This window comes from Bacidia gigantensis (assembly GCF_019456465.1).
Source record: "Bacidia gigantensis strain McMullin 20006 chromosome Unknown contig_49, whole genome shotgun sequence".
Lineage (NCBI taxonomy): Eukaryota > Fungi > Ascomycota > Lecanoromycetes > Lecanorales > Ramalinaceae > Bacidia > Bacidia gigantensis.
In genome coordinates this window covers 133344-147504 of record NW_025408612.1, presented here as the reverse complement: position 1 = coordinate 147504, position 14161 = coordinate 133344, and the positions used below count along the sequence as shown (strand labels likewise).

At 50.7% G+C, this 14161-nt stretch overlaps 3 protein-coding genes across 3 annotated transcripts; all 3 read right to left on the bottom strand.

Moving 5' to 3' along the window:
* Positions 1-4380: 4380 nt before the first annotated feature.
* KY384_000117 (uncharacterized protein) lies at positions 4381-5879 on the bottom strand (the record flags this gene model as incomplete). The annotated part of the gene is made up of 2 exons (XM_044808654.1): positions 4381-5204; positions 5255-5879. The coding sequence occupies 2 exons, from the start codon at positions 5877-5879 to the stop codon at positions 4381-4383; spliced, it is 1449 nt and encodes a 482-aa protein (XP_044665407.1).
* Positions 5880-10875: 4996 nt separating this feature from the next.
* Positions 10876-11202, bottom strand: KY384_000116 (uncharacterized protein; the record flags this gene model as incomplete). Its single annotated transcript, XM_044808653.1, has 1 exon — positions 10876-11202. The coding sequence occupies one exon, from the start codon at positions 11200-11202 to the stop codon at positions 10876-10878; it is 327 nt and encodes a 108-aa protein (XP_044665406.1).
* A 1458-nt stretch (positions 11203-12660) lies between these two features.
* On the bottom strand, positions 12661-13256 carry KY384_000115 (uncharacterized protein; the record flags this gene model as incomplete). The annotated part of the gene is made up of 2 exons (XM_044808652.1): positions 12661-12961; positions 13024-13256. The coding sequence occupies 2 exons, from the start codon at positions 13254-13256 to the stop codon at positions 12661-12663; spliced, it is 534 nt and encodes a 177-aa protein (XP_044665405.1).
* Positions 13257-14161: the final 905 nt, after the last annotated feature.

Here is a 14161-nt window from a genome sequence, read left to right as displayed (position 1 = left end):
GGACACCATTGCTCTCCCACGTCCCGTACGTAGAATGACGAACAAGTGCTGCATGTAAAGACCTACTACTAATGGCCCGCAATCGACGTATTTCATCCTGACTAAAGAATTGTTGTGTTAGAAACCGTATTTCTGTACCTGGCAAGGTCCCGTCGCTGTATACTTGTACCCAGTAGGGTTCAAGCATGGACTTGTGGTGTTAACAGCTACTTGTAGGGTGGAAAGCCTCCTTGGTAGCGAATCATTCAAATCGGTGAGGACAATGCTGTTTGGAGTGTGCTGCTATAGTGCATCTCCAGTGCACGGCCTCGCTGGTTTGAGGAGTAAGATATGAAAAAGTTCATGAAAGCTCACACCAATGGCAAGGTAATTCACGCTCATACAGCAATCACGGCCGTCAGCGTGAAACAAAATTAAGTGCGGCGGTATAGAGCGATACCTGTCTCGTTGTAGATTTGTTTATTCACGTGCGGGAAACCCATAGTAGACCATCTGGATGTATGGATCCCTCGGCCATCTGAACCCGGTACAACATGCCGAAAATTGGTTTGAGAACCGTCAATGATTTGATCTGAAGGCCGCCTACAGCGAGCAAGATTCAAAAGTCCGTATCTAGGACATGGCAAGGGATAGGGAAAGGTGTGCCTTCTTTCCGTGCCGAGTTTCCTTCGCTGGACCCGAAGAGACGGCACACAAGCAGGGTGACATTGCCTTTACTTTCTCTGGTCGTGGGTGGACTTTTGCTTCTGCAATAGCACTTCTGAAGGCGTGTGAGTAGACCTCTATTGACATGTTCGCCATTCCTCAGCCAGTCACGATGTTCTGCTAACCGCGGACACGGGACAGTTCTTGTGAGTAGTGTCGAAATGTACTCCCTTCGATGTCGTCGTCACGATCAAGACTCACTTCCATTCCTTAGGCTGCCTCTCTCTCTCCATGACACCTATGTCCAGGGCTTATCCCTTTGCTCTCGAGTCTGCTTCTGTACCTCAGAGCACTTCTTCTGAAGCTCCAACAATAGAATGCTCGGAAGTAATACACCTCAATTGATGTAACTTCTTCGTATGAATGATTTAAGGTCAGCGCTGCACGCTGAATAAATTCTGCGTCGATTGCCTCAAGTCCGTTGTTTCCAGAATATGTTCCACATCGACTGGCATATGAACAAGGGCGTCTCCAGACCCGACAGTTGTACCACTTGACAGCATTGCTGGCGAGCAACATCAACCCGCCCTCTGTAGGGCCTCGAACAATAGCCTTGGCTCTACACCAATCTTGTTCCCGCCGTTGGTAGTCGTTCGAGACCAGGTGATAAATCTCCACCACTTTAGCGACGAAAATCATTGACACTGAGACGATCTTCAATTACTGCTGAGTCGCGTTGGAAGTGTAATCCAACCTTCAATTTCAGAATTGGCAATCTGATTCCACTGTCATCGAGAATGAGTTGAGTTTTGAATCGCGAAGGGCCCTCATAGTGGATGTTGATGGAATATTTTCTGCATTGTTGACTTCTTCGGCCAAACCTGGGTCTAGGATGCTTCGAAAGTCTGAGCATAAAAGAGTGGTTAAGTTAGATTGCATTCCATGTGCCACTTGGTGGAGAATTTGGGTGGCTGCTTTAGATTCACACGCCCAACGTAGGATGTACTGCTGCTTCTGCTTGCTGAAGAACCGGACTCTTCGGCAAGGTGTTCATAATAGGTCAGGAAGACCGATGTGACATCTTCTCGGCTCCAAGGTTTCAAGACGGAGGCGAAGCGAATCATATCCTTCGCATAACTGAAGACGAAGGGACTAGATCACATACCGACTCCTCCTCCCCATCCTGGAGATGGATTGTCTCCCGACACTGGAATGACCGCTCATCCCCCTCGTCCAGCATCTCCCTCTCCAACTCCGCCAACCTTTCGTCCTTCTGACTGCTCGCGGCAGCCCTTTTCTTCGAAGTGGCGTCAGTGCGCCCGTGGTTCCTGCACCAATGCTTCAGGTGGTGGATGATATCATCCGCCCGGTGCTGCGTAAATGGGGTCTGTTTAGTCTTTGAATCTAAGCAGAATCTATCGTCGCCTTTTGTGTCGTTATCATACCACTTGGAAGAAAGCCGCCTGAGGCAGCCACATGAGCTTCCTAAGACCAAGCCAATGAATCAGTCATCGAGTTTTTTTGCCAAAGGCAAAATGGTAGAGCTGGCATTCCTCCACTTGGTGAGAGTGAGGCTGTGGATGATGAATGGATCCAGAACACAACATTGGAGAAGACCACCCACGACCCCGACATGGATCCATCGCGAGGACCCAGCCTCCCTTCTCGGTGCAGAGGCGACTGCCCGTTGGACAAATCAGAAACCAGAGTCATTGCGTCGTAATTCGCCTCTACTCCGCACGAAGGACATCGGCACGTCAGCAGAGGCAATATCATCGTCTTCGAGTATGTCGTCTCATCCTCTTCTGCTGGTGCAACGGTTCCCATAGGACCTGTTGATAGAGATGTTATTGTGGCTCCAGGGGAGAGCAGCGATGATGGTGCAGAACTGGGTCTAACAGGACTCGATAAATGTACTGCTGTATCGGGTTCTAGACCATCTAGCTAAAGCCAGGCCATACTCGTGTGCTTCCTCCTGCTGTCTTTGCTGTCGCTATTGATGCTACTACTACTGCCGCTGCATCCAACTGTCACCGTAGTTGCTGTTTCTGCTACTGCTGTCGTCGCTGTCCACGATGTAGCTTCTGCGGCGGAATTCTTGAAGACATGTACGCCGTCTTGATCTCCACATAGATCGCCAGATGTAGCGTGAGTTTTAGAGTGTAAACCATTTCCCACGCCTCGGAAGCACATTAGATGATGTCTGTTTCTACATAGATAGCGAGATGTAAGGAGTCCTCTATGGACTGTCCCTTGACGAAGTGTTAGTGGATCTGGCGACGGAGCCCGGCGGGAGAATGTGACTCTTGTAGGTGGTGGAATCAGTAACGTCCATAAGACGTTTAGTAGTCGCCGATGAATAATGCTTTCGAATTCTACAGAGAATGTGTTCCATAAAAGCGATGTATCCACCAGGGTCTGTCACGCTTGACAGTGTTCAGGGTTGAAAGCAAAGCAAAGCTTTTCATCGTCGTCAAAGCACCAGAAAGCCATCAGTGGTCCCTAAGATTATGGTCTGCAATATTATACCTTCGATAGACGATAGTATTGCCGTACTATGAAGAAACTCATCGAAAGGTTGTCCGGGAGGAGGGCAAGCAACTGGATTGTGAACTTTTCTCCATCTCATCCCCTCGAGACTTGGGCCGCAGAGGGATTATCTTGCCCGTCTCGAAGCAGTGACGACAAGAACGATAGTTCCAGCAGTCCAAGGACACCAGAGCTGGACTACTTTTGGTTCTGAAGTTCGCCATCCGAGGAGCAAACAGCATTATCTCCCCCTCACCCAGAAACCCATGGCATACATGGCAAAATTCGTTAACCAAGGAAGTCAGACAAAACACCTTAGACCTCTCAACAAAGGAAGATATTCTCAGAGAAGAGAAGGACGGAGGATGAGGCGAAAGGCGCCCCACATCTGCGAGCAAGGAGTCATCTGGGCCAGCCAACGAACCCAAAATCTCAAACGATGTTCTCGAAGTCTCAGACAGGAAGCGGAAGAAAGAGAGCATAGGCGAGAGTGTGCCGATCTCGAGAACAAGTCAAACGAGTGAGAGAGGAAAAGATACCACCTCCCTCTGTATCAAGTAGGTGGCGTGAGCTCTCCTCACGACCAAGACAGAAGAGTACATGTAGCTTTTCTCTGTCGGTGAGGAAGCTACATGCCCACCTCGGCAGACAACGTGAGGGGAAACCATGAGCAGGGCTGGGTTAGTGACGGTGATACGAGTGGTATGTCCACGCAAGAAGGCGAGGAGGAAGGACCTAGGCGCCTTATACGGTTGTTGTGCATTGCCAGCTAGAGGAGGCAGGGGTGGTGAGGGATATATATTTATATATGAGTACTACTCATCAGGCTCACTGCCTGCGAGCTGACCAGTACAGGAAATAAGGAAGAAAAGAAAGGAATGGAGGGAGAAGGAAGCAACTTATATACCCCACACTACCCAGCCCCCTTCTTTTCACAAAAGCGTCACGCGAGATGGTGAAAGAGTGAGACAGTGAAATCCGGGGGCCGGGGAAAGGTGAAGAAAGCGAGACGTGAAGCATAACATTCGTGAAAGAGTCCGAGACATGAGGACGTGCGCGCCTTGAATATAGTAGGGTAGGGGTGATGAATACAGACCCACACCAGATGGTCATCGCGAGTCACTCGTCTTCGCCGCCGCCACCGCCGCCGCCATCACGCTGCGTGGTAAAGTATCACCCCCACTTCTTTCACTCGATTCGTATCCGCTACGCTTTCACACCATCTTCACTCCCACTACTTCCCCCATTTGCATTCACCGGCTCACCCTTCCTCTTTTTCACAACCCTCAGCCCCGCCATCAACAACACCAACGCTTCCAGCCCCAGGATAACAGCCAGTGTGACCATAGCGCCGATAACGCCAGCGACGGGCTTGCTGACCCCTCCACTCCCACCCCCACTCTTGTCTTGCGCAGCGGGAGGAGGTGCAGTGCTAGCGCAAACACTCGTGCTATTCCCACAAGCTTGACACCAATCCTTCTGATCCCCAACCGCGAACTTACTCATGCCTGCTGCGAAATCCGTCCACGCTATTTCTGGCGCCGCGCCCTTATTGCCAAATAGCGGGTAGGCGACAGGATCATAGTCGTTAGATGTAGTCCCATTATGGAACAAAAACCTGACTTGCACGTCTTTTGTATCTATCGCCGCACTGCCGGTTGGTGGCGTAGCGGTGGTGAAGAGCTCGAATATCATAGCGGACGCGTAGTCGGGTATGCCGTAGAAATCGGGTTCAACGGCAGGCAAGGCGGCGAGGGAGAAGAAGGAGAGGAAGGAGGCGTAGGCGCCGAATTGGATGGTGAGTTTGGGCGCTTTTTGGGGGGTTGCGAGGGTGGCGTTGAGGGCTTGGAGGATTTCGGCGGCGAGGACGGCGCCGGAGATGGCGCGGATGGGGTCCGAGGTGTTGGCTGCGAGGGCGTATTCGTGAGTGTCGGCTAGAGTGCGGATTTGGGTTAGGGTGGAAGGGGTGAGGAGGGAGGAGGAGGGGATGGTGGCGTTGTGGATGCTGGCGACGTTGAGGATGTCGAAGACTGGGGCCGTTAGTGGGGTGGGGTAGGGAGGAGTGGTGTGGGGGGCTTACTGGAGTATGCATTCTTAAAGGTCATGTCATTCGCGCCGAGTATCCCGTTGACTGTTGGTGTGAGGTTCTTGTAGAAATCTGTTGTGCTGTTCAACAGGCTCTTGTATTCGGCAGAGCTGAAGTAGTTGTCTGAGCTCACGATTGCGTTTGCGCAATTGCTGGATCCTTGGAGCCATGCAGAATTCTCACTGCCAGCCCCGCTTGCGGCCACTTGGACTGGAATCAATTGATATCCATTCAAAGGTGCACCAATTATAGTCTTGTTCGCCAGCGTCTCTTGCCCAAGTTTTGGTCCCACTCCCGGATACAGACCCTGTAGAAAGCCCTGGGCGGAGTTCTGGAGGACATTGTCGACGGGGGCAGACACTGCAAGCTGTGAGAGCTTCACGATGTCGGCGTTGATGCCCTGGATCTTGTGAGAAGCGGTGGATGAGACATAGCGCTGCCTGTAGTATGTTCCTGAGTCGTACACTTCGCTGTAGCCGAGATCGGTCAAGTTTGCAGGTGGAGTAGCCTTTGGAGTTCTATCGCCATGGCGATGGAAGATGGCAACTCCGAGGACGGTTTCGGCAGCGGAGGAGAGGGAGGTCAGAGAGACGAGAAGGAGGATGTGTTGGAGCTGCATCATGTCATGTCAATGTGAGGCCAGTAATGTCAATGAGATACATATGAAGGACAACGCATTGCTATATGGCATCTCGGCCGTGGAAATGGGCGTTATCGTACCCCACATTGATTGTCTCATTGGTGTGCTACTAGGAGCCGTCTCGTGCAGGCAGCGCCAAATATAGGGCTCCCAAATATAGGCGGTAGGTCCCGATGGAGGTCTGAATGCTGAGCATTGGTCGCGCAATAGCTCGACGAGGAGAGTAACAAGATATCACGCATTGGAATGAAGGTCGAAGTTGCACAGGAGGAGGTAGAAGCCTGGGGGAGGGAGAGCAGCACGACATTTCTGACCAATGAGACGTTTTTGCCAGAATGATGTACTCGTAGGCCGTTGTCTTGGCATATATCTCTCTCTCGGAAAAGTAGACAGCATCGTATGTCCTTGTCTTGTTTGTCGGTGGCGTTACTAGAATTACCAACGGGTTTGATGTGAAGTACCCGCGATCGCATTGAAGACAATGCTATTGTTACAGATCCGTGGTGCGAGAGCCGTACGGGCTGAAAATTAGCATGTTCGATTTATGCAGTGCATAAATCTTGCATAAACATCGCTCCTTCCTGTTTGGGATTCCGGGGCTGGAAACCCCGTTCTCTGCGTCGTCCTGTCTTCCCATCACTGTCGTTGAGTCCCTCAACATGTCAACATCTTCCAACGCTCAACTTGTAGTCGTCAAAGACTGGTAATTGTGTCTGTCATGCAGGCAGGCTTCCGCTCCAAACCAACGATTGATTTCCCTGGAATGGTTGCATCTTTCGGAAATCCGCCATTCTTCGCTATTTTTATAGATGGATAAAGGCTGGACCCATGACCCTTCGGAGACCGCGAGAAAAGTACTTCCGAACGTCGAGACGACTACTTCTGTGATACAACCGCAGGTAGCTAGAAATCGCCTTCTATCGCTGCTTAATTTGGCATACTTCAAGCTATTGGAAGGATGACATTGCTTCCTGAAAATTTGTCTAGAATGAACATTTAAAGACTTCCCCCAGTAGCTTCAGCCATTCACTGGTAAATGAGCTCATCTGTGGCTAGCCCTCGATGATCGCCTTATCGCCACTTCGATGGCTATCATCCGGGCTAAGAGCAATTGCGAGTTTCTTGTGATGTCTCCTGCCGGAGGATATTTACCAGCGTTATTCAACATGTGGTCTTCCATGCTCTGTTGGCACCTGGATATCTCAAATCCACGCTCGACCGATGTGATCCCATTCCAACGTTTGTGCATCTTTCTGGTCGGCCCGCGTCTAATGTGAGATGCTGATGGAGTCTGTGCCCGTCAAATCGGGCACTGCTTTGAACGCGATCATACTTTGACGTACGCTGTGATGACTCATAGTAGCAGAGAGGATGTTCGAATGCCTGAGAAAAGAAACGGCAGTGATATTTACGGTTTCGGCGTGTGCAGCAGGCTCAACGTGGAGAGTCCCTGCGTCAATCAATTAGCTCCATTATGTCCTCCATTTTATACGGCAACAACCAGCTTGCCTTTTGAAATTTGGGTGTCTTCGATCATACTCGCTCTCTCATCTTTGACGAGTTTATACTGCACGCTCAGCAAAAGTGAGGCCTTTTACGGAATCCCAGCGCTAAGATCTCCCTGATTCATTATATACGACCAAATTCGGAAAGCGACGCTGCCCCCAATGCGCTTCACGCACTAATTCACGCAGAAGCGCTGTCTGAAATTCAACACTCCCATCATTTCACAATGCAAAGAAAAAGTAACAACGGGATCTCGATTGCAGACTTTCAATCAATACAAGCTTGTCTCACTTGTTGGCCACTTTGAATTATCACTTATCACGAGTTCATGAAAATGATTACGCGCGGTCAATCAAAATATCTCCTACACCATAGATCCTGCAGTCACGGTTACACTCCACAGAGGTCTGGACAACTTGAGAACACATCGAGATGGCCGCCTGAAATAACGAGTCTTCCGCGTACAAACTCCAAACCTGCTTGAAGGCTGCCTTATTCCGGAGGTCAATCTTCATATAACAAAAGTCAATCGGGAATCTCGCTTTCGATCTTGGAACTCGGTCGAAAAAGGCACGAATTGTCCCTGTTGAGCGAAATTGCCACATGTTGCTCCACTCTTTGCCCCCACGTCCCAAAAGCCAATTTCAACTCTGTCATCTGACGATGCCATTGACCATCACGATGTTGTTATGCGGCTCAAAAGTATTTACAGTGCTCTGGCTCGGTATGTGCCGACGCCGGCAACTAGGGACTGGCAGATTCCGTATTGCCGCATAGCCTTGGAATATGAGACTGCAGGTTTGGGCCGGGCATGACTCATGCAGCAGGTCTGTTTCACTGGATCAGCTTCACATCTCGAACATGCTCTGGCTCTCGAGACTTGCCGCGATTGGTCTATTTACGGGGCAGAGTCATCATTTGCGCCCACATGCGTGAATGACGAGGCTTGTTCTTGGCAGGATCGACACCAAGGCCAGGCTCAGCCTGAATGTGCTGCTCTCTCCCTCCCTATGACGGAATATGTACTCACATGACAATGGCTTTGTCACATTGCGGACTACTCTGATTGTCAGAGATGCCCTAGGTCCACATGACCGACTCCTTACGATGCGTGAATAATATTTCCCAACAATCCATCCAAAACAAAGAGCAGCCTGGCCAGCGGCTCCGTGTTTACTGATCGATACACATGGTATCCACCAAAATTGAGTGCGTTCAAGGACCAAGTCCAGACTTTTCCAGACTCCACTGCCCAGGATTGCTTGGACAGCGTAGATCATTGCCAAACAGGTCGCCACCTACATAACGCTCTGATTGGGTGCTTGTCTCAGCCTGCAGCAAGCGCCGCTATGGTGCGCATGAACATCGGTCAAACGATCGGTGAAACCGAAACACAGGCAGAAGACGCAAATGATGCGATTTGTACGTCATTTGAACTTCCATGACGATCGGAAGCCCTACAGTGGATTAAGCATCGGAGAAATTACGGGGCTGAAATTGGCTGTGGTCAGGGCAGGGGGCGCTCGTATGTACGCGTCCGAGGTATGTTCTGCATACGATAGTCCTCCAAATCACGCAAAGTGGCGAGTCCGGATAGTGCACAGTCTCACAGTCGGATGCTCGCATACGAATAGGAAGAAATCGGAGCGGAATGCGCGGTGAGTCCGGTTGGTGAGAAGGATACCGACATCTCAACCGCTTATGGAACGAGAATGACTTGAGGCTATACCGACATTCTCACACAAAGTGGTATGATCAGCCCAACATGATACAGCTGAAAGGGTAGCAGGGTCCTGTCACGGGTCAAGACCTTGGCTTACGAGCCCTGAACGCGTCAACTGGTCATGCGTCATCTTCACACTCACCGATTTAGCAATATGACGAGGGCTTCGACCTCGGCCACTACTGGAAGGCTGCATGGCAGCTGAAGTGCCCGCTCTGGTGTGGGGGATCGGGGAAGATCCGTGGGGCAAGCGCCAAAGGCGGCAGTCAGCTAAGACATCACCCACGATCATTCAATGAGCTCATCGATGATGTAGCCACAGGCGTTTCAGCCTGCAGTTGTTCAGCAGCTGGCATCCTGCCTGCTTCTGTAAGCGCTCGCCAAACCCACCCTCGATCGCGCCTGCGAATATGCGTGTGACACAAATCACCATCCTTCAGCCAGTGAGGTTCTGCATTTCCCATTTCCTCGTGTTTTTAGCTGGCTCTGGACTTTTATAGTCGTGATTTCTACCCTTGCCTGCTCTCTGAGCCGCCTTTTGCCTCCAAGACTCAGCCCAAAACCCTTTTTCCATAAGCAGCCAATGTTCCTTTCTGATGATATCTTCGGTTGCCTCTCCGAAATACGCCCGCCAGGCGATTGTCAACGATTTGGTGGGAAATTTTCCGTGGGATTTCGTTCGTTTTGGTAAACTCAGGAAAATGTAACCACGATGCTACGTTTGGGGGACGGTGGATCCTTCCCCCAACATGGGGCCTGCTCACATGGTGAATCTGGCTCTGCTCAAACCCAATCTCTGCCTTCGGATCGAGATCGTATACTCGTTCCTTGTACTGCTTCTGTGCTCTCGTACTGTCCTCGAATCGTTGTTGTCCAGGAAAGAACTCTCACTAGCTTTTCAAAATCTATTTCCATGATTTCTATTGAGCTTCATGCAATTACGTATGCCAACGCGGATGTGGTGCATGATGCAACATTCCCTTCAAAGCGGTCTAGCGGATCTACAGATAGCTCCCGTGTTTATGATTTCCAAGCCTTGCCTCACCTGACGAGGGATGATTATTATGTGCATATGGCTTCCCTTGCATGTTTTAGTGCGGGTCAGCAGAGTCAGGGATTCTTCCTAAAGCGTGGAGCATGCAGCTCTCCCCGCTTGTAACCCTTCCCGCCCACATGTTCGATCTCGCCTGTCTGCCGTTTGCCATCTGCTTGTATATAATACTTGGTACCTCCCCCTTCTTCTAGACCCCATTCCGATCTGTTCAAGTCACTAAGTACTCTTTCCAAACTCTGCTACTGGTCAATGAACAAACTATCAAACGTTTTACTATCTATCAACTGTGCAAAGCCATAGCAATACCGCCCCGACAACATCAAGCCATCACCTCGCCGTCATGCGTCGTCTTTCTCTCATCGCCCTCACGCTATCAACGATACTGGAACCAGCAGCCAGTCTACCAGTCTCTGCACCAGAACCAGATGACAAGGTACATCCCCATCTCATGCACCCCACACCTCCACCTTCCCAATACATCTGCACTCCACCTCTCCCCCTTCCCCTTCCCCTTCCCCTTCCTTTCCCTCAACCATCACCCCTCTTTCACACCCTCCCCTCCTCTAACGACCCGCCACTAACCACCCCTCCAGCTAAAACTCCAAATAAAACGCGACATAGCCTGCTCCTGCCCATCGCCCTCCAACAACCCCGCCAACAACGCCGGAGACTGGTACTGCGGCGACTCACGCCTAGGAACCTACCACATCCCCGACTCCCTGCCGCGCGCCATCTTCACCGAATACTACCGCTTCGGCAACGTCGCCCCCACCGACTTCTTCACAAAATTCTACAACGACCAAACCCAAACCTGGATCGGCGGCGTCAACCCCATGTTCCAAGCGCACGCTTCCGGCGCCTCCTTCAACGCCGTGCCCACCCTCATCACCCCCGACGGCGCCTATCAGCACATCGACGGCTTCGGCGCCGACGGCGCCACCTACGCCTTTCTGAACGGCACCCCCTACGCGCACCGCAGCGTTGCCCCCAGCAGGGTCGTGCCGGATAATTACCAGCATTTTACGGTAATGAAGGCGTTTTGGGCGAGTGTGGGGAGAGTGCCCCCGTGGTTCGGCCAGCCGGGAGGTGGACTGGGGTTTTTTTTGCAGGATGGGAGTACGTGGGGGGATTTGGTCCGCAATGGCACTGTGGCTAATACCACGGATGTGCAGAATGGGGGGATGAGCAGTCCGAATGTTTGTTGATGACTTGGCGTCATTGTGGGTGACGACGACGACGGCTTTCTGGACACACATACTTTTTGGAGGGCCGTCGATGTGCGTGCTGGAACGTGGAGTTGGGGCGTGAATCGTCACCCCCCGCTCGATCTCGGACGCATCCGATGCACGCACGTCGGAGAATTGCGATCGAGAAGGATTGCGGGCTTGCTGCGCCTACGCAGGTCGGCACAGCTTTTGTCTGAGCTTTGTGTTCAGCATATACCCGCGGATTGGCGCGCGTGCTGGGATGATGTCGCACATTGTCTCTGATGCTTTTCCTTTATTCAAGCAGGGCGTTTTTTCTGAGTTTGGAAATGTTTGGGACTGTAATAGTCGGTTTTGGGGGTTTCGTTCTGAGTCAGCCGGTTGTTGTTGTTTGAGGGGGGGGTTTTGAAGACAAGGCTTGGAGAAAAACATAGACGGGGCGGGGGCGGCTATGGCACTTCTGGAGAGGCTTTGTACAATATGCCTACGCTCGCGGGACGACACCACCATTATAGATAGACGATAGATGAGAAAGGGGGAATGATGCATAGCGATGGACTGTGTAGATAGCGAGATTTGCGAAGGCGCTTTGGTGTTTGTTGAATTGAATGAAATGTAAATACTATACTTTGCCAGATCGAAACTTGATAACTCACTCTTTCCTTCCTTCTTCTTCTCTTCCTTGAAGTCTAGTGTCAAATCTCCTGATTCTTCTTCTCTTTCGCACAGCATTGGTCCCTTGAGGAACCGCCTTTGGCATCCGCGATTTGAGCGAAATAGTCGAGCTAGGCGCCACTGGGACCGTATCGCAGTATTTTCTAAGAGAGAATGATTGGAAGGCATACGCGTAACTCAACTCTTGCGATTCATACTTTGAGAGCCAGAGCAGCTGAACGAGAAAGTTAGTATCGACTCCACTTTGCTTGTGAACAGGCGTTGATTTGACATCGAAAGATTCTTGAGCTGTTTCCGATTCATGTCGGCTCTACGAGGAATACGTGTTGACATCGTCGATTGTGAGAACGGGGAAAAGGCCGATGGACGCTCGTTGAACTCAGTTGAGATCAATGCCCAATTATGATCGCTGAAGACACTCATGATAGCTGTGGTGGGGCTGGCCTCTAGGTGTAACCGATCTCAAACATTCAGATTGCAATGCGAGATGCCTAATATCCATAAGCAGCTTCTCAGTAGTATCTAGTGTCCGAACGTTCCCTCCCAAAGACTCCGACTGACCGGTCCGGCCATCAATCAACGCCTTTCCAATATCGTCTATCGACTGCTCCACAATCCAAGGGCCTCCCATCTCGCCGTTGCCGATTCTTCCTCCTTGATGCCCTTCGAATTGCATGACTTCTTATTCTTTGGGGCGAAAAAGGACGGATCCGAGGGCTGAGATAGAACAGATGACTGTTCGGCCTTGGATGGGTTCAAGGTGGGTGCTCTCTTGCGCTTGAAAGCTGTAGAAGAAGGTGGAGATGGTGACATCATTTTCGAGGAGAGACGGTCACGAAGGGCTCGGATATCAATTCCATCCTCAGTCTTGAGTGGAGGCGGTGCTCTCAAGGGAGTACTATGTCTAGAGGTCAGCTTTCTTCTTTGACAACATCGGCGCTGCCAGCTCTTTCTACAGACCTGAGCGGTGCAAATATCTGCGATGAGCTTGGTGAGTGCTCCGAGGCAAGATTGGCGAGCTTGATCTTCACATCGGCCGCACTCACCAACGTGCCGGTGGCGTTTGAGATGTTGCTCGCCACAAAGCGGTAGAACGCAGGCGATGATAAGTCGGCTGCATCGTTAAAGAAGACTATTTCCAGGAGCTTATCCTGCAGTGTGGGCGTCCACAACACCCTAACATTTGTTGACATGGTTGAGTTGGAAGTGCTAGTGAATACGGAATATTTTAGGAGTGAATATAGCTGGCTCCAGCGACTATTGTATAATTGTAAAGAGATAAAAGAGGCGTGTTTGTGAGGTAAACATTACCATGTCGTCGCCGCGTCAATTAGACTAGACCCAAATGGGTCACTTTTTGGTATTTGCTATAAATTTTGCGCCCTGCACCAAACTTACTATGTCATATTTAGCCTACTCTACCTCCGATACAGCCTTGTATTGTCTGGTATCGACCTTTAGTCACATCTGAAGACAGCTCTTGCTATGTAAGCGAAGCGAGCACTTTGGCTTTGCAGAGACTCGATTCTGGCAAATAATGCCAACACTCCACGAGCCACGTATACCTGCTGTCCTTTACTTGAGAGTCTGACGCCGTTTCAGACATGCTATGGCTATATTTCAGCGCGCCATCGGAAGTAAGAGCAAGAGAAAACAATGTTGATGTTCGCTAGGGGCTCTGCAACGAGTACAACATCCGTGGTAGACGGCCTGATCTACCATTGCAGCCTTTCGTAATTTCGCTGATCTGATCACAGGACAGCATGAGCTGAGCTAGTCGCGCAGTTTCAGCATTACCTCAACCTCAAGTCATTGATCTCTCCTAAAAATATTTCACGCAAGCTAGAAGCGGGCTTTCTCCAAGATCCCGATTGACCTCATATCCTCATGACCATACCTTTAAGCTCAGACTCCGATTATACACGTATTTAAAAAGAAAGTGGGGCCGATGTTTTAGACGGCGGGCAACCGCAAAATATCCCGCCTGCTTTCAGACAAGCTTTCCGGTACGTCCTCGTCCTCGATCTAAGCGTACAGAGCCTACAGACGACAGACTTCGTGATGAGGTCTTTGACCGATCTGCAGACCAATAAGAGCG